Genomic DNA, 26683 nt, shown 5'->3' with positions numbered 1-26683 from the left:
GCAAAATCTTCATCTGGGAAGACAAAAAGGAACAAATGCAGATGACTACTTTGGGAAGAAGAAAGCACCATAGGCTCTGGAACCTAACTCCATAATTCTTACAGACAGTTTCTCATTATTTGTAATTTTGTTCTTCCTTGTTTTTCACTAGAATGGAACCTCACAAATAATTAGGACCACTGTAATGTTTTAAGTGGATTCTAGTTAAATTGAGGCAACAGTGTTATTTTTTTAAACAAAAAACAGTGATGCTATTACTTCTCATAAGATTATTGCTGTTGCTTTTTATATTCCCTCAATGTTCAGATGCAATTCAATTAATAATGTTTTATTAATAGTTTTATTTAGTTATCTTATATACTTGTGGATAAACTGAGAATTTTAGGTGCCAAAATATACTCAAAACATTAGATTAGATTTATCCACTAATATATAAGTTAATACTTTTTAAAGTACCATTATATTCCATATATATTCCTATATAAACCCATCCATAGATAAGACAACTCTGAAATTTTTAATAAAAATATCATAAAAAATTACAGCTAGCTGATCTACAAATGGGGTAATATGTGAGTATATACAATACATTTAATACTTAGTTATTTAATAATTGAAGTGTCACAAAACAAGAAATTGATTTCAAAATAATTCTAAGATATTTGACCAAATAGATAATTATTGATCATAGTTTTATAAAAGTGTTTTCAATAAAAAATATTTTTCTGCCTTGCCTTTATAGGCACATTTGGAAGTGAATATCAAAAGTTTATGTCGACCTAAGGATGACTTCAATCTGCTCAAAATAAGCAACACCAAAAGATATGATATACTTGTTGAAATCCTGAAGCTATTGGGGTTGAGCTGTGAATTAAGTACTATTCCTTCTTTAACACCCCTCTATCTACTTTCATTTGATAAGGTAGGTTTTAGTTTAAATAAATAAGAACACCGGCAGGGCCCTGCTGGACTGGACCATTGGCCCACCTTCTCCAAAGTCTTTTCTCATAATAGCCAACCATCTGCTGAGACACTAGTGTCTCAGCAGATAGCCTTCAAAGTCATCATCAAAGCTAACAGTTGTTGATCCCTAATCATTTCCATGATTTGGTCCAATCCTTGTCCAGACAGCTTCACATCTTGTGGTAGCAAATTCCAAAATTTAATTTGCACGGGGGGAAGCCATTTTATCTTTTCTTACTCTTCCAGTGTTCAATGTCATTTACCCCTGGTTCTATTATTGTGGAATGGGGAAAATAACTTCTCCTTATCCACTTTATCCACACCATTCACAATTTTGTGTGCCTCAATCATCTCCTTTCTCATTTGTCTCTTTTCTAAACTAAAAAGCCCCAAATGTCACAACCTTTCTTATAGGGAAACTGCTCCACCCCAGAAGTTGCTATCTTCTGAACTTTCTCTAGCTCCATTGTATCCTTTTTGCAGTAGAGTAATTAGAACTGTGTGCAATATTGCAGATACATTTACACCATTGATTTAATATAAGGGCATTATATTATTGGCACTCTTATTTTTAATACCATTATTAAAATTTTTATTATCCTTGATATGTTATTGGCTTTCCTTTCTTTTTTTTCCAGTGGATATATACTATGGCAACACTTTCATTGAATTGTTTCCCATTTTCCAAGATAACTTTCTTTATTAGCTTCTATGAGTAGTTGAGATTTTTGGCACCAATGTGCTTTACTTTCCCTTTGTTCACATCTGCCATTTTAACCTCCATTCTCCTAATGTGCAGAGATCCCTTTGGAGCTCTTCACAGTTCTTTGTTCTTCTTACCAGTAAGGCTGCCTGAAGCTGCCCAGACCAGAAAACTAGAAAGTGCTAAAAAGAGGAGTTAAGTGTGAGATTTTTAAAAGATTTGTCTGTGTGAGTTTTCTGAAATGTTTTTCTGACTGCAGCTACCTACTGGGCCACCTGTTCCCTAGCAGCCAGCATGTGGAATCAGCCCCTGAGAGGGACGAAAAATTGAACTTAAAATAGGAGCCCCCATGCCTAATGGCACACAGCCTAAAAAGACAAAAAATAGAATTGATCTCCAAACTATATTTAAACTATCAGACAAAACACGGATTAAATTTAAATAGCTTTTATGTGTCTCCTGATATCCTAACTCTCAATTCTATATAACAAAATGAACAAAAACATAGTTGTATGCATATCTGTTTTGCTTCTTTCAATAATCACTCCTTACAACAAAATTATTTATACTATTCATTACTTTTCAATCTGCACCTGTGTATTTTAACAATTACTCCATCCATTTCCCCATCTTTTGTAAACATAGTTAATAAAGATTTGTTTGAAAGAACTATATTGCAGAATACATTTATGAGCTATAGAAGCCATTGTTAATAAGAAGAATTTATTTTTGGAAATTATGAATAAGCAATTTTGTGACACAAATTCCCGAACTATATCATTAAATTGACTTTACATCAGCTGAAACAGATTTTAATCTGTAAAAACATATGCCTGAGTATTTTTGAAAGATGCAGCATTACTTGACTATCCATTTTAAAAAATATTTTATTAGCTTTACATATTTTATGTTATTGTTAAGAAATTTATAATATATATGATTGGAATTTAAGCAGTTCATACACATTCAAAAAGTTATTGTGTTTGTTGAAAACAATTACCACAAGATGGCACTTCTGAGCTGCTTTACAATATAATTCTATGTTGTATATGTATGTTTAAAATAACTAATCTCTGCAATTAGATTTAGTTTTAATATTATTATTATTATTTAAAAATAGTATTTAATCAGTCATTGCATTTACAGTTTTGAAAGTTGTAAGTAGCTCAAAATTTTTAGAAAATATTTAAATTAAACAACACTACACGCTATGTTACATAGTCTTAGGGACTTTTCATAATAAATAAAAAGGGTTCTGTAATTAAATGATTGAATCTACAAGAACCTGGAGTTCTAAACTTTTACTCTGAAAAGCCATCTGGGTGTTCACACTTAGTCCTACCTTTTGCTTTAGACTGGTGGTTTGCAGTTTCTATTGCCATCATCTGTCTTCTGGAGGCACCTCACCTAGTGTCCTTCCATAAACCTGGCGTTTGAGAAAGAGATTTCATATCCTTTGCTGCCTATTTGTTATTAAAAAATGAATGAAATGAAATATTTAATAAATGGCACTACACTGCCATGTAATAAAGGCATGTTACTACAAGATTATCATGGAGCGATAAACCAGTATCACCAGAGATTAACAAAATCACAATTTATTCATAAAATTATATGGGAATGAAACTGGAAAGTTGTAGAGCAGATTAGGTCTATATATGTTTTTGAAATAATGTAAAGATGCAGCTTCTAAGGATGGTACCTTATCTTGAGAATCATAATTTGCTCCTGATATTTTTTTAAGATGAGATTAGAATGTTTTTTCCTTGATCTCTGGAAAGTAGATCAGTTGACTGCAAGGTATAAGTATGGCACTGAGCTACTCTAGAGGTTATAGATTATGTTTGACTGAAGCTACTGATTGCTTCCACTTCTGGAAGTGATCTTCTCCAGCTTTGCTCAAGATGGATCTGTTCATTGAAAAAACAAAAATGACAGGATTTTTAAAAAAATGTTTTATTATTTTATTTCTTTTCACCAAATTTTCAGACATTGGGATAAATTTCATCAGGAAAAGTGATTAAAAAACAAATGAAAAGAAAGTTGATTAATGTTTAAACTAGTTCTGTATGGAACATGTAAACATGTAATTTGACTGCAAGATGTTGTTAACTGTAGATATGACAATAGGTTGTTTTAAAGTCTCCCAAACTGAGATATGAAGAATAAAGTTACTTTTTTGCCACGTTTTTTAAAACATAACATCCAGTGAAACTTGCCAATAAGAAAAAAACCTAAGTTGTCAGAGCAGATCAAGTGTTTATAACTATTGCCATGCCCCCCAAAAAATCTGAAAGTGAAATACAAAGTAGGAAGAATAGATCAAAGAATGGTTTATACAGGTTTTCAAATTGTGGTTGTTTTGGTACTGTTGATTTAATGGACCATGGAAGGAAGATCTATCTGTTATCCTTGAATACTAATAAATACAAAAATGCATCATTTAAGAGCCATGGTGTTGCAGTGGTTAGAATGCAGTATTGCAGGCTAATTCTGATGACTGCCAGCAGTTGAATTCTCACTGTCTCAAGGTTGACTCAGCCTTCCATCCTTCCAAGGTCGGTAAAATAAGTCCCGGATTATTGGGAGCAACCTGCTGACTCTTTAAACTTCTTAGAGAGGGTCATAAAGTACTTATGAAGTGGTATATAAGTCTAAGTGCTATTGCTACCATATTTATACTGGTTTATACCATTTCTGCCCTGAGCTATTATATAAATGATATATGGATAATCCTCACTTAATGATCCTGATTGGGATCAGCAACTTTATTGCTAAGCAATATGGTCACTAAGCAAAAATACCATGTGACTGCTATGCTTACTGACAGCAGTTTCAGCAATCCTACTTGCTATTACTGAGTAACTTCCATGCAGTAGTTATGCAAGGAGCCACTGAAAAACCAAGCTATGGAAAAAGCTACGGGACTGCTTCCACTTCAACCCCTCTTTACCCATCTCTGCCCCATCTTTGCTAGTTTTGCTATCCATTCACCCACTGCTGCCAGTTCAGTGGTGGGTTTTAATACATTTTACTACCAGCTTGCATGCGCTTGCGCACACAAGCGACACTTCTGCACCTGCGCAGAAGCATCCAGGCAGGTGAATGGAGCTACCTGCCACTGCCATTACCAGTTCGCCCAATCTGGGACAAACCAGCAGAAACCCACCTCTGTGCCAGTTGCTCCTGCTGCCGAGCCTTGCATGCCACTACCTTGCCCTTTGCACAGCATGCTATTACCATACCAGCCAGAGGTGCCTTTCACATGCTAGCTGAATTCTTTTGCAAAAGAAGGCCCTAACTTGCAGGTAAGAGAAGACTCTGCCCCAGCTGCCCTAGTATGAAAGCAGGCAGTTTGGAAGAAGGCCCCAGCTAGTGTAGTAACCCTAACCCTAACCATTACTACACCAGCTAAGGCCTTCTTCCAAACTGCCTGCTTTCATAATGGTAATGGCAATGGCAGGCAGGGCTGGGTAATAGAGTCAGCTGGTGGTAGCAAGTAGCCAGGCTGCCTGAATTCAGGTGGGCTTAAATTTTGTGAACATGACTATGGGAGCAATGCAAGAGCATTGCAACTTTGAGGAGTTGTGTGTTCCTTTCTTCAGCAATGTCATAACTTCAAATAGTTGCTGAACAAATGGGCATTAAACAAGGACTGCCTGTAAACTGAAATAAATAATTTCAACAGACATAAATTTAAGTGTCTTGCCCAGAATATTTTGAAATCAATTAAGTTATCTGTTTTGTTGCTAAGATGTCCAGGTGAAACTTTCTCATATTGTTCTTAAGGTCTCCTAAATGCGAGATCCATTCCATCAGAGTTTACTATATTGTGCAATGCTATTTAGTTTGGCTGAAATGGTTATGGTAATCTTGAACTTATAGAGTGGAATTCTGCAATCTTTGTAACTAAAAGTCAGCTGAAACTGTTAACTGCTAAAATCGAAAATCAAAGTTTCTTTTCAAACATAAGACATAGGCATAGTGCTATTTTATTTTGATTACCCGAGGACAATATAAAATACTGAAAATAAGTTAATAGCAGTTACAGTTTGTTCCAGTAAATCAAATGGAACATATTTCAGTAGGTTTTAAGCATTTCTGTGAAAATGCAACATGTGAAATACTATCACAATACAGTATTTCTATTTCATATTGTGTGTTTTCGGCTTATGACAATGTTTAGCCTTTGCCCTAACCACTTTCTTAAAATAAACTATTTGTTGGTGAGAGCAGCTGCTGAAGAGATTGTTTCCAGATTGCTTTCATAGCACTAACTGACAGAAAGTAAACTAGAGTGTCCCTTAGAAAACCTGAGGATTGCAAATTCACCTGTAACATAGTTGCCCTATATTTCTATCACATGCACATGCCATGTCTTTCATGTTTGAAAAGATGCTTTTAATAAGAGCATAAAACTGAAATAAAACCTAGAAGCAGTTGCAGTTTGACTGTGATAAATGTTGAATGATTTTTCTCTCTTAAAAGTCTAAATATTTTAGAAAAGGTTGGGAATCTCTTAGCCATAGATGTTGCTGAAATGTAGGCTCAGCTTCCCACAATAAATGTCCAATAATAAGAAATATTAAGATTTGTAAAAGTAGTAAAATTTGGAAGGACACAGGCTCCTCATCCCTGCTAAGACAGAGTGGGGACAAGTTGAAGTATTATATTTGAGATATAGATATTTATTAAAATCATTGTCCTCTGTGTTGGCTTCTGTTTGTATTAATTTTTATTTTAATTGTGACTTTAATAATAGTGTATCATAAGTGGCAGTGGCAGTAAAATAATATGCATAGTTTGTTATATGTGATAAATAATATACTTATAAATGACATTTACAGCTACCATACCATACCTTAATCACAAACCATGGTCAAAGCATCCATTCCATCCGCCAAATTTTGCAATATAAAATCTCATAAGCTTTTATGCAATCTTGACCATCAATTCGATTGGCGACCACCCGAAGGAGGGCCTTCTCTGTGGCTGCTCCGGCCCTTTGGAATGAACTCCCCGCAGAGATCCGGACCCTCACCTCCCTTCAGGCTTTCCGTAAAGCCGTTAAAACCTGGCTGTTCCGGCAGGCCTGGGGTTGATGAGTTCCCTTCCCCGCTCGAACTGTGTGACTGTTGATTGTTTTTAAATTTTCTCTGTATCCTGTTTGTTGTTTGCCTTGTTTGTATTACCCCCCTCCCCTGGGTTTGTTAGCCGCCCTGAGTCCCTCCGGGAATAGGGCGGCATATAAATGAAATAAACTTATAACCTATAACCTAATTTTTATTTATTTAATTATATAGAATTTATTTATATAGAATTTAAATGGCTGCCCACTCACTTTCAGAAACTGTAGATGCTTATATTTTAATTTATTTATAAAATTTTAGAACCACCCATTTTTGAGGTACTGCTTTCCAAAATGCATTCATATAAAATTAAGCGGAGACATCAAATATTTATTAAGAAGTTATTGTGGATTCACGTCTTTCTAGAGAACAGAAATGAAGTCTTAGTTTTGATATGTGTATTTTATATTGTCTTATAATTTTATTTTATATCAAACAGATTCTCCACAATACTTTTTTAGAATGGCTCAGAAGAAATACAATCACAGAAGGATTAATCACATCCAGCAAGATGTCTCTTAAGTTTGTATCATCTTGCACTGAAAATATGGAAATAACACCTTTGCTCATTCCAGTAGTTACTGATACAGAAGCATTCTCATCTGAAAATTTTAGTTTTGAGAGATATAAACAAAACCTTGGTTCCAGAATCTTGGGGAAAATAGTCTTGTTTTCTGAAGTTACATCAACTACAATGAATCTTCTTGATGGGTAAGAAATTGCAGTAACATTAATTTCACTAAAATTTTGACTGAATTGATCCCTTATCTCCTTATATTGTTTTTTAAAATATGTAACATATCAGCCATGTTTTTTCTTTACTGTTTGTACTGTACTAGGTTTCTTTGACTTTTTATTAGTATGATTGGATATATTTTTGATTGGTCAAATACAATTAAAATGCTGTAATTATGAATGTGCATTATACAGTTTTCAGGATATACCATTCCACAATGCAGTCCAACTGATGGACATGTGAACATTGCGAATATTGCTGTTTTAATATCAAATATCAGTTTTCTCATACTGTATGTTTGTGTGATTATATTAAAATCATATTAAAGCATATATTTAATTATTTGTTATGCTGAAAGCTGTCCTGAAGTGCATAAGATAATTAGAACACATTTATTTGATTGCTTGGAAATGAAGATCAGAGATTTACTAATTATGCCACCATAGTTTATGGCTGATTATCATCTTGCATTTTGTGTATGGATGAGAGCACAGTTGAATGTTAAATTCAAAGTTGAATTCTCTTAACTCCCTCTATGTCTATAGAAATAACCCATTTATTATTTTGTTTGATATTTGATACAATGGTAAAGATTTTTTTCTACAGATTCTCTAAATGACCAAGTTAAATAACAAATGCAACATTTTCTTAAATAAAAAATGTCAATTACTCATAAAGGGGTGGCTGAGGTATGATTAAGATTTTAAAAAGTGCTCATATCATCCATAATTTCAAACTGAAGATTGGCATCTATAAAGTTTTTAAAATGTGGGGGAAAGTCCTGGAAAATAATTAAGGGCTCTAACTCTTAAATACCTGAGGACTAGTTTATAGGGCAGCAGCATCCATAGGAAAATCAGGAAGTCAAATGATGATTGCAGCAGCATGATCAAAGATACGCATGTGTATGCACATACACACAATATGTACATATGATAGCAGCACTTCAACCTAGGTGCTGGGACCCCCATTTTATCTTATTTAGCCCCTCCCCTATGTTGCTGAAAAAAATTGCAGTGGCATAGTGGTTAGAATGCAGTATTGCAACCTACCTTTGCATTCCATTGCCAGGCGTTTGATCCTGACTGGCTCAAGGTTGACTCAGTCTTTCATACTTCTGAGATCAGTAAAATGAGGATCCAGCTTGTTTGGGCCAATGTGCTGACTCTGTAAACCACTTAGAGAGGTCTGTAAAGCACTGTGAAGTGGTATATAAGTCTAAGTGCTAATGCTAAAAGAGTAATTGAACATAGCACCACAAGAACTGAAGGAAATGGCTTGACAAAACTATTTAGACAATCTGGAGCAGAGCATTACAAATGAAAAATGCAGCAACAAGAAACAGGAAAGTAAATCTATCAAAATCTCTTATAAACCTATTATGCAACCCAAGGTTTTTTGTTTTGTTTTCTAGCTTCATAATGAAATGTCTGCAAAAAGACAACCAAGCACCCCGCAATTCAATCCTGAATTACAAATATTCTCTTCCATTGATATACAGATTTTTACTGTAATGCTGAGATGCAATAGAAGGCTTGATTATTTAATTATCTGCAGCAGAAAAGGCAAGATGCATCAAAACATTGCTGGAATTATTGGTTATTAATAAGTAGGGTGAACAACTGTTTATTTAACTTTTATTGCTAAATATATTTTATATATTTACATAAAGCTATCATTCTGTAAAATAGTAACTTTATGGATGCAGGCAACAGTCTTAATATTGATAAAGCCTTTTCAGTTGTAGCTCCGACCCTTTGGAACGATCTCCCCGTGGAGATTCGTACTCTCACCACCGTCCAGGCCTTCCGCATAGCCCTTAAGACCTGGCTAGCCCGTCAGGCCTGGGGACAAAGATAATTGCCCCTCCCGAATGATGAATGAATGTTGCTCATTATTTTACTTTATATTTGTCTACGTTATTGTTTGTATTTCCCTCCCCTGATTTTATGTAAGCCGCCCTGAGTCCCCTCAGGGAAAAGGGCGGCCTATAAATGTTAATAAACCTAAACCTAAACCTAAAATAAAAATATAGAAATTTGTGAAATAATTTTAAAGAGGGTATATTTGGCTACCTTATTACTTATTTCTACCTATTAAATTGTTTTTATTCAAAATATACTTGGTTAAAATATGTAAGGATAATAATGAATTGGTTGGTAGGTTTCACAGACTCATTGTTTTATATTTATACTATTTTGTTCCTAAGGAATTATTTGCTAAGAAAAACAACATTTTCTGATTTTTAAAATACATTGCTTTATTATCATGGGAGACTAGAACTTAAAGAAAATAATATACTTTTCAATTTGTTTAAACTAGTTCAAAAGTAACTGATTACTTTATAATCATTAATTAAATTTATCCTAGTCAACTAGTTGAGTCGCTAGCTATGAAACATTCTTGAATGGTATATTCATTTGAATTATCATGATTGTGACATGTTCATATATTTGCATTTTATTTATAGGTTATTAACTTTATTTTGTAGTTGTTGAAGTGGTTTAAACATTACTGTTAAAGTATCTTGCTGCTTTGTGCCCTTGATTTTGACTGTTGGATTTTATTTGTTTGTTTTCTTTGAACATCAGGACACCTGGATCTTTGAAAGCACTATCAACTTTTAAACATAGTTTATTTATTCTGTCAAGGGGATTACACTTTGCCTTTTCACTTTTAACCCTAAGCGGCTAAGCATTACACCCAAACACTAAACTACAGTTAACTTTAAGTACTATAGAAGAAAAATAGGTCAGTTTTCAAAACTTGTGAAAAATTGTTTTACTTAAAATTAAATGTAATATGTTCTAGCAAGCTCTAATTAATCTAAAACAGAAAGAAAAGCTTCTAAATTTATGCTCCTCATAGTAAATCCAAATTTAAAGAGCCAGAGAGTATATGAACCCAAGGCTTGCAGTACTATTAGTATAAACTATAAATATAAACTATCCTTATAATTGTTAATCATATGAAATGAGATTTTTGAAATCATACTAGCATATATCACAATTTTATTTCAGTGTGGTTTAAAAAATTAAGGTACGCTGCCTTTAATATTTTAAATGACTTATAAACCTTTAAAAAGAACAATACTTTTAAATATGATTATTCTCTAATTAAGTTGTAAGCAATTATGACGAAAACATATTTTTAAAGTTTAAGTTTATGTCACTTAATAACTAATGAACTTATGTAAATTAATAAACATTGTAATAAAATATTTTACTTGAGATTGACATAGATATTTAATATTAAATTACCTATATTATAGCTATGGATGATAAGCCTCCAAATCCTTTTACAAGCTGAACATAAATCCTTCCATCCCAGTCCTCTAACATTATATATCTTTCCAAATTAAGACTTAGCAAAAGTGGGCTGGAACTAATTTAATGGCTGAGTGATCTCACAGTAGAGAAACAGCCAGAGTGTAATAGGGTTCTTTGTCTATATATTTCCACCCTAGCTGGTAACTTGCCAGTCAAAAGTCAAACCAGAGAAACAGGTGGGAGCTATTAGACCTGTCATAAAGTTTGAAAAATTGATTCTGGAGTCTAAATGATTAGATTGAACTTGACAGTGTTGTCCTAAAGATTCTAAGAAAAATTCTATAGTTTAATTTGGAGTCCCTTGATTATTCATTAGTTCTCCAGATGGCCTGTTTTGATGTATCACATATTATTATACAAGCTCTATTATTGTTGGCATATATTTACATGTACAACTAACAAGTAAACTAAGTAGCACATCTAGTCCCTGTAAATTAAGGAGTACAGAATTAATTAAATTGTAGAATAGAGATTTATTTAAATATTAAATAACTTATGACTTTTACTTTGGAATACTTTAAATTCATTGAGGTTATCATTGTGGAATAATCCCTTCAAAGTTGTCATAGTCGTGACTGTTGAGGATATTGAAAGCACAATTTCTATAATTTACAAGAAATAAGATTTTTTAGATAGCTTCCATAACTTCTATAGTTCTCTTCATGGTCTCTAAGCATATAATTAGAATAGTACAACACTTGGAAGTTTAGAAATAATTTAAGGAATAAATCAAGTGCTAAGATGAATGGCTTGAAAGAAAATCTGTTTAAATCAGTGAAATTAATTGCTATTAAAGTAAAGATGAAAGAAGCACAATTTCATTTACTAAATAAAAAATTGTGATTTCATACTTGCCCACAATAGGGAATCCTGTAAAATGCACTTGCTTGTATCAAAAACAAGTCATTACACTGACTGGGAATATTTTTTAAAACATGACTTGCAATATAATATGAATTTGTGGATGGCCAAGAGATCTGCCTGTGCAAGGAACCTTTTTCCTGACAGCTCAATTAAAAACAAACCCACTGAAAATATTATAGTACATTTCATATCACAATTGTTTTTAAAGTATCTGAACAAAATAGTTAACAATATAATTGTTATCGAGCAGTAGATGTTTTGAAGAAGACTGCATTTAAAGTTTCATAAACTATCAAGAACTGATTCTTGATTATTTGCATCCTGATATTTCTTTGCCTAAAATAAAAAGGGAAATTATGTTTTTGACCTCTCTATAAACAGAACTTTGAATAGATCCAAAGTTGTGCAGTAGGAAACATACTTATGCAATAGATATTCTTACCCCTGCACAATTTTAAAATCCCCCTCAAAAAGATCTTTTGTTGTCAGCTTTGTAGTGATGTGGCAGTAGAGATACAATATGAACTCATGAGGAACAGATAAGAATTAAAATTATCAATTTCTTTTTTCCGAAGTCTCTTTTTACTGCAATCCCTTGCATCTCGTTCTTGATATCCAAGGATGTTTTAAAACAGGTGTGTCAAACTCAATTTCATTGAGGGCCACATCAGGGCTGTGGTTGACCTCAGGGGACTGAGTGGGCATGGCCAACCAGGTGGGTGTACCAGTTTGACACCACTCCGCAAACTGCTGGCATGTTTCCTCTTCACATTGGGTAGATTGGTCCGATGCTACACTGGCCTGATCTTTCCTCTTTTCAATGGGTAAACCAGGACGGCCCCATGGGGCCAGCGCTGACCACATCACAGGCCTTGAGTTTGACACCCCTGTTTTAAAACATTCAGGAGGAGATGGTAGTATTAAAAAATAAGTTGTGTTAGCAACCTTCTGCATAGGTATATAGAGGCATGGTAGCGCAATGATTAGAATGTAATACTGCAGGCTACTTCTTCTGACTGCTGGCTACCAGCAGTTTGACAGTTCAATTCTGATTGGATCATGGTTAACTCAGCCTTCCATCCTTCCGAGGTCAGTAAAATGAGGACCTAGACTGTTGGGGGCAAAATGCTGACTCTGTAAACCAATTAGAAATGCTGTAAAACACTGTGAAGTGGTATATAAGTCTAAATGCTATTGCTATATGTAGTCCCAAGGATATCAGAAAAATTGTTAGTATAAATATTAGAGAATAGAGAAACTGAATAATCTCTGATCTTGATCTTTCCAGAACCATCTAAATCTTGGCTTGATAAATCTGTTTATAAATTTACAGCATGTACTCGTGTAGTTCAAGTAGATGGAATCAGATAATCCATGCCCTTTTCAAATTTTATCCTGCTTTATTATAATTTTTACTATAGGCCAATGGCAGCAACCTAATATTCTCTATTTCCGAGGTGCTTTTTCAAAAGGAAAAATGAAGTCCAGTTGCCTTTTGAAAAACATCCTTTGGCACAACCATACCCTGGAGGACAGACTCTCTATAGACATCTAATATTCTCTAGATATTTTGAATGGTAAATTCAAAAAAATCCACCTTTAAAAACTATTGCTTTAAACATCATTTAAAAACCTACTGTTTAAGAACACAAGAAAGTTTTGTTAAAAGCTGGCAAATAAGGGGAGGGGTCAGGAAAAAGTGCATGAACACACATTTTGGATTTAATTCAAAAGGCCAAGTTTGGATATTGAACCAAGTCCAAAATTGGACTAAATAGGACTAAATCATTATATCTGCAATGGGCCTCAGCCTGGAATTTTATCCTACAACTTGTAGCTAATCACCCTTTGCATGACAATTTTTCTTTGGAAAAGAGACAAACATTCAACACATGATTACATTAGATTTAGTCATAATATCAATAAGTATCCCTGAGGCCCAGCTCTGCAAATGGCAGCATCTAACAAACCACAAAAGTTTCTGGCGTGGTCAATTTAATATGTTGCATAAACAGTCTGTTTTTACCAGTTAGGCAAATCAGATTAGTTTCTTTGTTTATATCAGTGGTAGTCAACCTGGTCCCTACCACCCATTAGTGGGTGTTCCAGCTTTCATGGTGAATGGTAGGGGTTTTGTCCGATATTGAACCACTTTCCTTTTTTAAATTTCATTGACTTTTTTAAAAAGTTCATAGCATTATTTAAAAACATTTTCATTAGGTTTTCATAAAATCACCATTACTGTGAAACTGGTGGGCGATTACAAAATTTTACTACTAATAGAGATACAAAAATGGGCAGTAGGTATAAAAAGGTTGACTACCTCCAGTTTATATTGTTACCCTTAAAAATGCAACAATATCCAGTTAATATAATTAGCTAAATGTTCCATGATCAGAACCATTTGCTAACTGCAATTGGAGTATGGAATAAGATTGAAATTATGATGCTTAACAAGATAAACCATATTAATGCTTAATGTAACATTTCTCAAATGTTAGGCAAAACTCTGTGTCAGCCTCTGTTTTGCTGCTTGCTTTCGGCTGCCATTGAAACGGGGAGGGGGGGCATTGTTTGTGGGTGGGGAAGTGTCAGCACTGGAGAGACTGAATAAAGGGAGGTGTTCTCATCATCTACTGTGCATGCTGCAGATAAAGGATTTGCCGCCCAGACCAACTGTCCGGCATACCAGCATGATGATGTTTTTTGAAGATGTCTCCTACATGACACCTGTGGAATGTACTGATTGGACTATGGACTAAGGTTACCAGGGGGAGGGGGTTGGGTCACGTATTGATATCTATGATTATGCACGCTTTTGCCTCAGACCTCGCTTTGCTTAGCTACTATCTACTTATGACCAGTAAAAGTACTCTTAATTCTGAAAAATGGAGTTGAGGGGTTTCTTTCTTGGTTACTGAGTGAAGTAACCTTGACATTCTGGCCTTCTTGCTCCACCCTGGTTCCTATTATCACAAGTATTGCTTTAGACAGTATCTTTTTCTACTCACTTTTATTTAAGCATTTTACAATATAAATTTAAAGAAAAAAGATAGTAAAGAAAAGGAAAACTGATAATAAATAGAAAATAAATGAAAGAATAAGAAAAAAATATAAAGAAGTGACTTCTGATCTTCTTAACAGCAATAATAAATGCATTTATATTTTATCCTCTCTCTCTAAGGTTACATCATAATTTCCTTCTTTCCATAATCTACCTTTTCCAATCATCAAATCCAAAAACCACAAATTCATTTTTTTGTACTGATAGAGGAGACTATTCGTAGCTCAGGATTCAAATGAGGGGCCCTTGCAGAAGTGGGTTGCTCCCGGTTCAATCCGGATTGGGCGAACTGGTAGTAGAAGCGGCGGAAGGCTCTGCACACTGGCCCGGAAGCTTCTGCGCATGCAGGAGCGCGTGTGGGAGCATTCCCGGACCAGTAGTAAAAAAATTGGCAACCTACCACTAGGCCCTTGGTAGTCTTGAAGCTTGGTTGTTTCCTTGCAAATGTTTCTTTATCAAAACTGGGTAACATCGTCCTTTTTTCAACAAAATGTCCTTAAGGGATTTCCAGTCACTAATAAGTACAGTAGAAATAGAAATGAAAAGTGGGATGAAAAACATTGCTGCATACTAGGTACTCAGAGTTTTTTAAAAAAATATTAGAAATAACAAGTGAATACTTTTTTTGTTGCCAGTTCTATTATAAAGATCATATACGCAGCAAAAGATGAACAAATATAATGTTGTATTCATAGTCTGATAGGGATTCAGGCAGCAGTTGGGTAATACTGGCACCAGTATATTCTTTACTTGTCTGAGAATAGGCAACTAGCCCAACGATTAAGAGAGGAAGTATTAGAAATAAAGTGAAATATGCCCTCACAGATAGATTACATTCTAAAATGGAAATAATTCTGTTAGAATTTCTACAGCCTAACCTATTTACCTTTTAATAAATCATGTTGGAAAAGACCTGGTGAAAATCTTGGCCTTGAATAAAGTTAGTTGCAGAGAGGCTGAAAGAGAATTTCCCAAGAATTGAAAGAAAGTTTGGGGCTGTTTTGTATCTGGAAAAGTACATTGTCTACTAGCATTCTGGCTATGTTGTAGCCTAGATTTTTCTTATTGTAATACAGGCAATAAATGTGTTTTGAAGTCCACCTGTGCAAGGGAGACTTTATGTGGTTTGGGAGAGTACATGGGTTGACTCTATATTTTGATTTGAAGACGAGATTTACATTGCATCTGTTATTTATTGAGTAGTGTTACAGTGCATTTTAATTTTTATGTACGTAATTTGGTTACTAGATTTAGGAAGTGTAATTGTGTTTCATTATAATGTATATATCAAATTTGATTAGATTTTAAAATATTTATTTTAAATATGATCTCTCTCTCTATTTTTATCTTTAATATCATTTGTTGAATACTTTTTTTCTATCCTGGAAAAAATGAAATAAAACTTACCCTGTAATTTTTTAAAAACAATGTTACTAAAAATCCTGAAGACATTAAGCAAATTATTTAATGAGGGATTTAGGATACAAGAAAAATGATTGATGGTTAATGGTCACCTGTTTGTTACATTTTCTGTGATGTATGTTATGCTCCAGGAATGCATTTTGATAGGAATACTGTAAATCTAAATTAATTAGACTATAACTATTCTTGGATTACTATTCTTGGAGTAATAATAATTGTTTTGCTTTTTTAAAGAATTAAGATAAATAATTATGTGCCAGTTTTTAAGAAAGGAAATTATATAGATGATCATATTTATATGAACATAGTCAACTCACAGTTGAAATTATGTACACTTAGAACAGGAATGTAGAATTGTTGGTGACTGAAGAACTAATTAGTATTTGAGATACACTTCATTGTGTGAGACAATAATGCAAAGTGAGAGGGAGGAAAGAATAACTATTTAAATATACAGTCAAAATGTTTAGAAGGAAGTAGTAATTTCAATAGGCTGAGTCAATAGTGTTTGCTCCAGCAATAACTTAGCCCAGTGGTGGCGAAACTTTTTTGACTCGGGTGCCAAAATTGGGGGGAGCACAGGGGGGGTCGTGTGCAGGCATACTACACCCATAATGCAATACGCGACCCCCAGCATGCATGTGCACATGACCAGTGCTTGCCCGCATTTTGTTCATGCTTTTTTTGCCCTCCCCAGGCTCCAGAGTCTTTATAGGAGCCTGGGGAGGGCGGAAACAAAGTGCCCCCCCTGGAGGCCCTCCAAAGGCTTCAGGAGCTTCCCTGAAGCCTCCGGAGCGCAAAAAACCAGGCCTACGGGCAAACCGGAAGTTCGGGAACTGACTTCCGGTTGTTTGTAGGGCCAGTTTTAGTCCTCCCTTCAGGAGGCTTCCCTGAAGGCTCCGGAGGACAAAAAAACGACCCTACGAGCAAACCAAAGTCACCTCTGATTTGTCCATAGGGCCGTTTTTAGTCCTCTGGAGCATTCAGGGACCTTCAGGAGGCTTCCGTTCCCAAACTTTCAGTTTGCCTGTAGAAACGTTTTTTTGCACTCCGGAGACTTCAGGGAAGCTCTTCAGGGTGGAGGAGGCTGTTTTCACCCTCCCCAGGCTTCTCTAAAGCCTCTGGAGCCTGGGGAGGATGAAAATGGCCTCAAAAAAAGGCTGAAGTCAGCTGGCCAGCCCACGCATGCGCGCTGGCCAGCTCACAGGGCAGCGACTCATTCCCCTGACAAATGGCTCCACGTGCCATGCGTGCCATAGGTTTGCCATCCCAGGCTTAGCCCTTTGCTTAAATTAACATCAGATTTTTAATCTAAATAAATTATTGTTATAAGGGAAAATCTAACCAAAAATAATAAGAAAATATTGATCAACTTAAAATGTTCATTAAAAAAACCTGATATTTCATGTAAATACATTATTTTCTAGAAAATGTATCAATTTGTACATTATTTCAGAAGTAAGCCGTATTAGGAAAGATCTCAAAAGGTGTTTATTTTGTGATAAATAGCTTAGTTGGCAAAATAAGGAATAGAACATATGTGGACTCCCTCATGTGTATGTTACAGAAACATCTCAGTGTTTCTGTAACTTGTTCAAGTATTATGGAATTATGGAATTATTTCCATCTTTTTAAAACCCTTATTTTTAGGATTCAGGGCAACTTCATGTAATCAGTGCCCAATAACTAATTGCCATATTCTCTCTCTCATGTTTTTATTTAGAAAGATTGGTAGGAGACTGTAGAATTTATTCAAATAGCAGAAAGAATATGGAAAGATTTTAAGAATTTTCAGATTGTGTAAAGTCTAATTCTGTTTTTTGTTCAGCAGGAGTAGAAACAAATTCTTACTAATTGAATAAACCTTATTACAATTTAGGGATAAGCTAAAAATAAACATTGCATTGTTTAATTATAATTTTTATCATTTATCACTTGTTTTTAATCGTGTAAATTATTTTATTATAATCTTTATAAGACTTCCAAAGTTATTAAATTAACCCTATAGAACAGAGTTTTCAAACTCAAGGCCCAGCGGGGTGCTTAGATCTGGCCCGCAGTGCCTTTGCCAGTGAAATTGGACATTGCGAGGGCTATATGCAGCCCTGCTCCATTTTCACTGGCAGAGGGTTGCAGGAGGCCATCACAGCCAAAAACGGAGCTCGGGAGCCTGTTTTCTCTGACTGAGTACTCAGGTCACAACAGGCGCCCTTGATATGGTCACACTCCCCAAGATCAAGCACAATCCTGAAGCGGCCCTCAATGAAATTGAGTTTGACACCTCTACTCTAGAACACCAAATATGATAGAATTCAGAATAATTGATATATCCATTCAATAAATTAATGCTTGATGATAATGTTTGAAAAATGCCAGTTTAGTGGGAAGTTAGAAACTGGGAGACATTGTGTTCTAATCCCACTTTAGTTACAAAGCCAACTGGGTGGCTTTATTGATTTATTCAGTTTGTAAAGCCTTGGATTTAGTGGGAAGTTAGAAACTGGGAGACATTGTGTTCTAATCCCACTTTAGTTACAAAGCCAACTGGGTGGCTTTATTGATTTATTCAGTTTGTAAAGCCTTGGATCAGTTGCTCTCTTGCAGCCCTAGAGCAAGGCAATGGTAAACAAGTTCAAAATATGCTGCCAAACAAACAGCATGAGATTCGTGACTGATTTGAAGGTATACATACTGTAATCCAATAAAAGTTAGCTTGATGATCGACTTTAAATTTTGGTTCTGACAAACGTTCTGGCAAACTTTCTTTTACATCATGCAAAACCCTTGGTGAGGTATTAATTTTACTGCACTTATTTCTCCCAACTTACTCCATCTTAAAATAACTGTCATTATGTTTTCCAGTAACATCAGGAGTGAGTAATTACCGTATTTTTCAGAGTATAAGATGCACCTTTTTTCTTCAAAAAAAGGTTGAAAATCTGGGTACATCTTATACACCAAATACAGCATTTTTTGCCTCCTGAAGCCCCGCCCCTTCACCAAAATGGCTGTGCATACCCTTATGGAGGCTTTCAGAGAGCTCCTGGGGGCTGGGGAGGGCAGAAATGAGCAAAAAATTGGTTTTTTGCTCCCCCAGCCCCCAGCAGCACTCTATAAGCCTCCATAAGGTTATGCATGCAATTTGTTTGACAAAAAACGAGCCCGTTTACACGAAAAATTAACCATTTTTTGTTTGTTTTTGCCCCCACCCCACCCCCAGGAGCATTCTGCAAAGCCCCCCCAAGGCTATTCATGCCTCTTTTTTTTAACTAAAAAAATGGGCCTGTTTTCGTGAAAAACGGGCTGTTTTGGGGAGATTTACAGAGTGCAAAAACTTTTTTTCCTTCTGGAAAGGTCTTTAACTGATTGATGAGAATTACATTGATCAAGTGCTGTGCCAGCAGAAACACCTACCTATCTACTGTATTTCTCTCTATTTCTCTCTCTCTCTCTCTGTCCCTCTACCTACCTACCTACAAACATACACTCTATCTCTTTACTACCTACCTACCTAACTACTCTCTCTCTCTCCCTACCTACCTATTGTATTTCTCTCTCTTTTTCTCCCTCTCTATCCCTCCATCTCCCTTCCTACTTTTTTTTAATTTGCCTCTTCAAAACCTTGGTGCGTCTTATACTCTGAAAAATAAGGTAATACCACAGGACTGTGAGTTTTAGTCTTATTTTAGGCATAAAAGCCAGCTAAGTGACTTTCAACCAGTCACTCAAACTCAGTCCAACCCACCTCAAGGGTTGTGGGGGGAAATAGGAAGAGGAAGAAATATTAGTTATGTTTTCCATTTTGAGTTATTTATTAAAACAATAAATGAATGATATAAATAAATAAACAAAAAACAAAGTATACATAATTATTCTTAAGTCTATTTTATTAGTCAGTTAGTTTTTTAATATGGTCAGTGATCAGAATTCACTTATAGAATGTAGAGATTAAATCCTTTAAAATAAAATAAAATGATTTATTTCATTCCTTTATTAAATTATGTTAGGTAAATTTCCAGGTGAATGTCCAGGTGTGTGTGTGTGTTTTCTGAGGTTTTCGCGGGTGTTAGTATGTAGGTCTTTGGTTATTCGGGTTTTTTTGTTCCTGGAAGCACGAAGCCGAGCAAACAAACCTGAAGATGATGAATGAGACTTCGTCGAAACGTCACCAAGACACTTCCAATTTTACGCGGGAGAAATATATATATTGTTTGTGAAGAATTTTGCTGATTTTATGTGTGGTGCCTTTGATGTAAGGGAGGAGGGCGATGGCGTTGTCCTGTTCATCAAAGGCACCACAGATAAAATCAGCAAAATTCTCCATAAACACAATAACAAGACAGCTTTCGGCACTGACCAAAAAATAGCCAACATCTTAAGAAACCCCAAAGACAAGATCCAGCTAGAAAACCAAGGAGTCTATTAAATACCACGCAAAATCTGCCCAGCCACATACATTGGACAAACTAATAGGAGAATAAATGCACACATTGCAGAACACAAGAACGCAGTCAGAAAAGAAGAAAAAACTTCCTCCCTTTTCCAGCACCTTAAAGCAACAGGACATGAAATTGATTTTGAAGGAACCAAATTACACTCCAAAACTGAACACTTCAACAAGGGAATAATTATGGAAGCCATCAAAATAGAAAAACACTCCACAACATGAATAAACGTGATTATACCTCCCGCCTACCAGACATCTAGAAACTAGCCCTAGTCAACAAACAAGTCCCAGCCATGAAAACTGACACCAGACCCAGAACAACATAGGATGCCACCACCAATCACCCTCACCTGGTTCAAACCCAACCCAACCCATATACGAAATGCAATCACCATCCAGAAACCAAACCACGGCGGCGGCATCACCAACTGCTGCACCCCCCTCCGACCCCCACACAAAGCAAACTGACACATGCCATGAACACATGGCCAGACCACAAACTCAGAGCCAAAGCCCGGGATGTTACATCACAGCCATCCGCTCAGGACATTACATTACATCACAGAACTCGGGAGGTTACAACGCGAAGGCTCAGGATGTTACAACACAGCCAACCTCCCAGGATTTTGCAGCACAGGACTCAGGATATCACGATACTAGAGCTCAGGATGTCATCACGCAGCCCATTACCCAGGTCGTTACAACACAAAAGACTAATGGGCACACAGCTACTACCTCAGCCACACAGGATGTTACGAAACAGCTGACTAATTTGCATACATCAACTCCATCAACTAATCAAGATGTAACAACACAGCCAACCAAACACTTACAGCAACAAAGCCAGCACTCCACACACACACACCAATATTTATAGAAAGATGGCAGCTTCGATCATGCTTTGCTCGCACAAGCACGAAGCTGAAGGCACCAGCCTGAAGATGGCAAGTGGGACCTCATCGAAATGTCGCCAAGATACTCTCAATCTTACATGGGAAAAGACCCGAATATGCTAAGACCTGCATACCTGTACCCGGGAAAATCTATATTCATATAGCCAAATCCACTCATCACGAAATCTCCAGAACTGTAAAGCCTACAAACTTGAAATTTGGCACTTATGTTCTTCTTGACTTCTAGGTGCTTGCTAAGAAAGGATTTTTTGAAATGACCATCAGATCATTAGTATTTCTTATACAGTATTGGATGGATGGATGGATGGATGGATGGATGGATTAACTTGCTCTTATGCTAAGAAATTAGACATTCTACTCTCTTTCCCCACCTGAAAAACACTCTGACACTAAGGAGTTAGACTGAGAGAGAAAAGGGAATAGGATAGAAGAGGATTCTGTTGGGCAAGCCTGAGGGAGAGAAGGGGATAGGAGAGGATCAATGGGTCAAGCTTGTGGGAAAGAAGGGGATAAGATATGAGAGGCCTCTGTGGGGCCAGCCTTAGGGAAAGAAGGGGAGAGGAGAGGATCAATGGGGCCAACCTGAGGTAGAGAAGGGGAGAGGAGAAAATTCTGTGGCGCAAGCCTGTGGGAGAGAAGGGGATAATGTATCCAGGACTTTTTCCCCCTTTGCTAAACTGCATCCGGATTTTTCTCAATAGAGAATCCATGCATGGGTTAACACTCCATTCTCTGATTGGACTGAGTCTGATTAATAATTAATTAACAATCTTTATAACCCGCCCCTGTGAGTGACTCCACCCAGCTTTTGACTCAGTCCACTCTCGACAGTCATGTTATCCAGTGTCTCCTATACTTGGACTTTAGTTGAAATCTCACAAATCATGGAGCTGCTGAGGTGGCAGCACGTCGAGAATAGCTGCGAGGGTGGGCAATTGGTGCTTCCCCTCACAACAGCGATTTAAGCCTTGAGGCTGCAGAAAAAGGCGCGAGTGGCCATTTTGAACTCCTTTGAGCTCCGGAAGGCCTCACAGACAGCAGAAAAAGGCACAAGTGGCCATTTTGAACTGCTTTAAGCTCCGGAAGGCCTCACAGACAGCAGGAAAAGGCGTGAGTGGCCATTTTGAACTGCCTGGGGCACAAAAATCAGCGTGGCTGCCATTTTGATTGCCCCAGTCACCTGTAACACAAAGATAGTGGATAGCAGCGTGGCGCACCCTCTCCCTGAACTGAATAGGGGGATCCAAGAGGCAGGCCCTGGTTTGCTCTCCCTAGCGAGGGGGCTCGATCCTCCTACCTTACTTTCCACTTTTCAGGGATGTAGTGCCACCACATCCCATGATAAGAGCTCTAAGTCTACCAGCAAGAGCTCCAAATCAAAAAAGACCACTAGGTCTGCTGGCAAAGAGACTACTCCCTAGACCAAGACTGTCCTCCCTCACCACTCTACTACCTCCAGGGAGGATTGCGCCTTCCTAGGCAGCGCCCGCTCGGGTCATATCTCCCCATTGCAGTTGGAGGCTGGCCCCGGACCATTTAGCCCAATCCTGCCTATTAATACGGCTGGGCTGTGGGGGCAAGCTATAGAGACTCCAAGCCTCCTAGAGCCACGCCCACCTGCAGGTGTGTAGAGGCCACCTTCACGCTCACTGCAGCAGGACTCCACCCCAAGTATCCAGTACCTACTATGCCTCCTGATTATCAGACTATCATAGCGGAGGCCATCAAACGGGGCATTGTGGCTGGACTGCAGGAACGTGCCCAAACAATCCCTCTACTGGCCCCTTCTGCACCTACCCAAAGGGAAATGGCCTCGGGACTGGGGGAGGACCAATCTCCTCGTCATTCCCATAGCAGTCACTCCCCTGCCTCTGAGGAAGGGGAGATCAGGGAGGCTGATCTATCGGAGGAGGAATGTGCAACCCCTGACAACCCTGTCGCTGCAGGGCTTTTTCCATTGGCCCTATTCAAGCCATTGTTGACCAAGGCTAAGACTGCAGCCGAGATGGAGGGACAGATGGAGGTTCCCTCAGTCCCTGGGCCAGCCAAGTCAGCCAGTGCATGGTTTACAGAACATAAATTGGAGGCAGATACCATACCTGCCCCCCAGCTATTTGTGGACATTGTACAGAGACAGTGGGCTACACCTATATCCGGCCCAGCTCCCTTCAGTGCTGATAGACGTTTTTACAATGTTGCAGACGGGCTTGACAAGTTACTGCCATGGCCAACAGTGGATGCTCCGATATCGGCCCTCTATTCCAATACTACGCTGCCCTGCTCCCAAGAAGAGGTCCTCAAGCCGAAGGATAGGAAGGTGGACCAGACCCTCCAGCATGGTCTCCAGCGGCAGCCTGAGCAGTCCGGGCCTCTGCAGCAGCATCTTTTTTCTCATGTTCTAGCCTTTGTTGGCTACAGCAACTACAGGAAAGGATCCCAGCCAGTGATTTCAGAGCTCACCAAGACCTTAATAAGATTGTGGTTGCAGTTCAATTTTCTGCCGATGCCACCCTGAGTGCCACAAGGTTCGCTTCACGAGCCATGGCATCCTCCATGGCTTCATGCAGACTCCTGTGGTTACGCCAGTGGCAGACTGACTTGAGGCACAAATGGTGCCTGACATCCGAGCCATACAAAGAGGGGGGGTTCTCTTTGGGGATTCCCTCACACCGTTATTAATAGAAGGAAAAGATAAGTGTAAGGTTTTACCTACAAATTACAAGAAAGGGTCTTACCACCCTGGCCCCTACCCCAGGAGACAACCCTTTATGCAGCAGGAATACGGGGGTTCCTTCCGAAATCCAGATTATAACTTCCCCAGTTTCAGATCGCAAGGGGGATTTGGCCAATGCCACAGCAGCAACCCTACCAACAGCAGAGGGACAATCAGGCCAAACGGCCCTTTCAAGGTGGGGGGAACCAATATTACCGTAAACCATGATCAGCCTCAGGATTGGTTCCCCATTGGTAGAGGTTGCTGCATTTTACAGATCAGTGGGATTCCAGTACTTCTGACTGTTAGGTCAGATCCACAGTTAGGGCAGGTTTAGCCCTTGAGTTCCTCTCCTCTCCCCCGAGTTTTTTCATTCCCCAGTTTCAAATAAGAGGCAGCGGCAGCTCTTGATAAGCTCAGCCATTCAGCACCTTTTGGATATCGAGGCCATCCAAAAGATGCCAGACGACCAACGTCATCTGGGTTTCTATTCAATTTTGTTCGTTATCCCCAAGTCCGGGGGGGGGGGGCGGGGCTGGAGGGCTGTTTTGGATTTAAAGCAGCTCAATAAATACTTGAAATACTGAAGATTTAGAATGCACCCATTGCAATCAATATTGGAAAGGGTCAGACAAGGGGATTATCTTACGTCTATTGACCTAACAGAGGCGTACTTGCATGTACCTATCCTCCAAGGTCACCGGCAATTTCTGCACTTTTGCTATGACAACTGTCATTACAGGGCCTTGCCCTTTGGTCTCTCTTTAGCCCTCCGAGCCTTTACAAAGATTTTAGCCACCCTGACAGCACATCTGAGGACCGTACCCATTCAGATACTGTGTTATCTCAATGACATTTTGTTAATATCACATTCTGTGGACAGGGCCAGGTTCGATCTAGATATCCACTATTCAGGCGCTCCAATCACATGGATTTTCCATTAATAGAGACAAGAATCACTTTACTCCCACCACTTGGATCATGCACCTTGGGGCTTGGATTGACACGAGGGTGGAACAGGTTTTTCTCTCTGAGGAGAGGCGGGACAGTCTACATCACCTGGTAGCCCAGGTAGAGAGGGAGAGTAGGGTATCACTGGCCACTCTATCTAAGCTGCTGGGGAAGATGGTATCAATCATTTCTATTGTACTCTGGGCTAGGCTACACACCAAGGACATGCAATGGTTCCTCCTGCCCTTCCAAAATAAGCAGAAAAGCACTTCCCTAGCTAGAGTAACCTTGCCAAGGGAGGTTATTCATTCCTTGCATTGGTGGAAGTCCCCTGCAGTTACTAAAGGGTGCCACTTTAGGGTGGAAGATAGACTCACAATCACCACACATGCAAGTCTCAGTGGTTGGGGCATCTACCTGGACACGCATATAGCACAGGGCCAGTGGACCACAGAGGAAGCTGCCCAAAGTATTAACCTACTGGAGCTCAGGGCCATACCCCTCACCCTCCAACACTGCCCACTTCATCAGGGGGCAGCATGTCCTATTTTTGACCAATAATATAATAGCCAAAGCACATGCGAACTGGTACGGGGGCACCAAGTCAAGGCAGCTAAAGAGGGAGGCATGCAAACTGGGTCGCTGGGTGGAGATAACCTCCTTCCCATCTCAGCTGAGCACATTTCTGGGGTTGAAAATATTAGAGCTGATTGGTTCAGTCAGTCCACACTTGACCAGGCAGAATGGAGACTGTGCCCTTCTCTCTTCCAGGAGATCACACACCACTTCAGGGTTCCGGTCATGGACCTGTTCACCTCTCCAGCCAATTCACAGCTAGCCAGGTACTTTAGGAGGTTCCCCATGGCAGGCGCAGAGGGGATGGATGCCCTTTGTTGGCCCTGGCCTCGGGGGCTTTTGTACGCTTTTCCACTGCTCTCGCTGTTAACCAGGGACATGCGCAAGATCATCTTGTCCAAAGCAGAGGTCATCATTGCCCCGCATTGGCCACGGCGGCCATGGTTTGCAGGCCTTTAGACATTGTCCGTGGAGAGACCCTGGAGGATCTCATCGGACAAGGTGTCTCAGTCAGGGGTCACTGGAGGACCCGGACCCTCAGTGGCTCCAGTTGACCGCCTGGCGATTGAGTGGGACAATCTAAGACTGGACAGGTTTTCAGCCAGGGTCATCAACATTATACAGGCATCCAGACGGCCTTCCATGGACTGTATTTATAATGCAACCTGGCGGGTTTTCTGTGCCTGGTGCTCTGATAAGGACATAACAACTACCTCTTTGTCGGTTCCCCAAGTCCTGGAGTTTCTCCAGGACGGTTTGGACAAGGGGTTGTCACCCAATACACTTAGGAGGCAGGTTGCGACCCTGACTATCCTATTGTCTTGGGGAGAGGGTCAATCACTTATCACATCACCCAGTGATCTGGAGGTTTT

General features: G+C 38.4%; 1 protein-coding gene across 1 annotated transcript in view; it reads left to right on the top strand.

Annotated features, from left to right (window-relative positions):
• The window catches only part of HLCS (holocarboxylase synthetase), an 85578-nt gene that overhangs the window by 14219 nt on the left and 44676 nt on the right, over positions 1 to 26683 (top strand). The window contains exons 5-6 of the mRNA XM_014056236.2: positions 743 to 922; positions 7235 to 7506. Coding sequence (XP_013911711.2) covers positions 743 to 922; positions 7235 to 7506 — 452 coding nt within the window. The remainder of the gene's footprint in view (positions 1 to 742; positions 923 to 7234; positions 7507 to 26683) is intronic.

Source organism: Thamnophis sirtalis, unplaced genomic scaffold, assembly GCF_051295495.1.
Source record: "Thamnophis sirtalis isolate CommonGarterSnake01/CBP01778 unplaced genomic scaffold, rThaSir2_p1.2 scaffold_8, whole genome shotgun sequence".
Lineage (NCBI taxonomy): Eukaryota > Metazoa > Chordata > Lepidosauria > Squamata > Natricidae > Thamnophis > Thamnophis sirtalis.
Note: the sequence above shows the minus strand (reverse complement) of the source record. Positions and strands in the feature narration are given on the sequence as shown.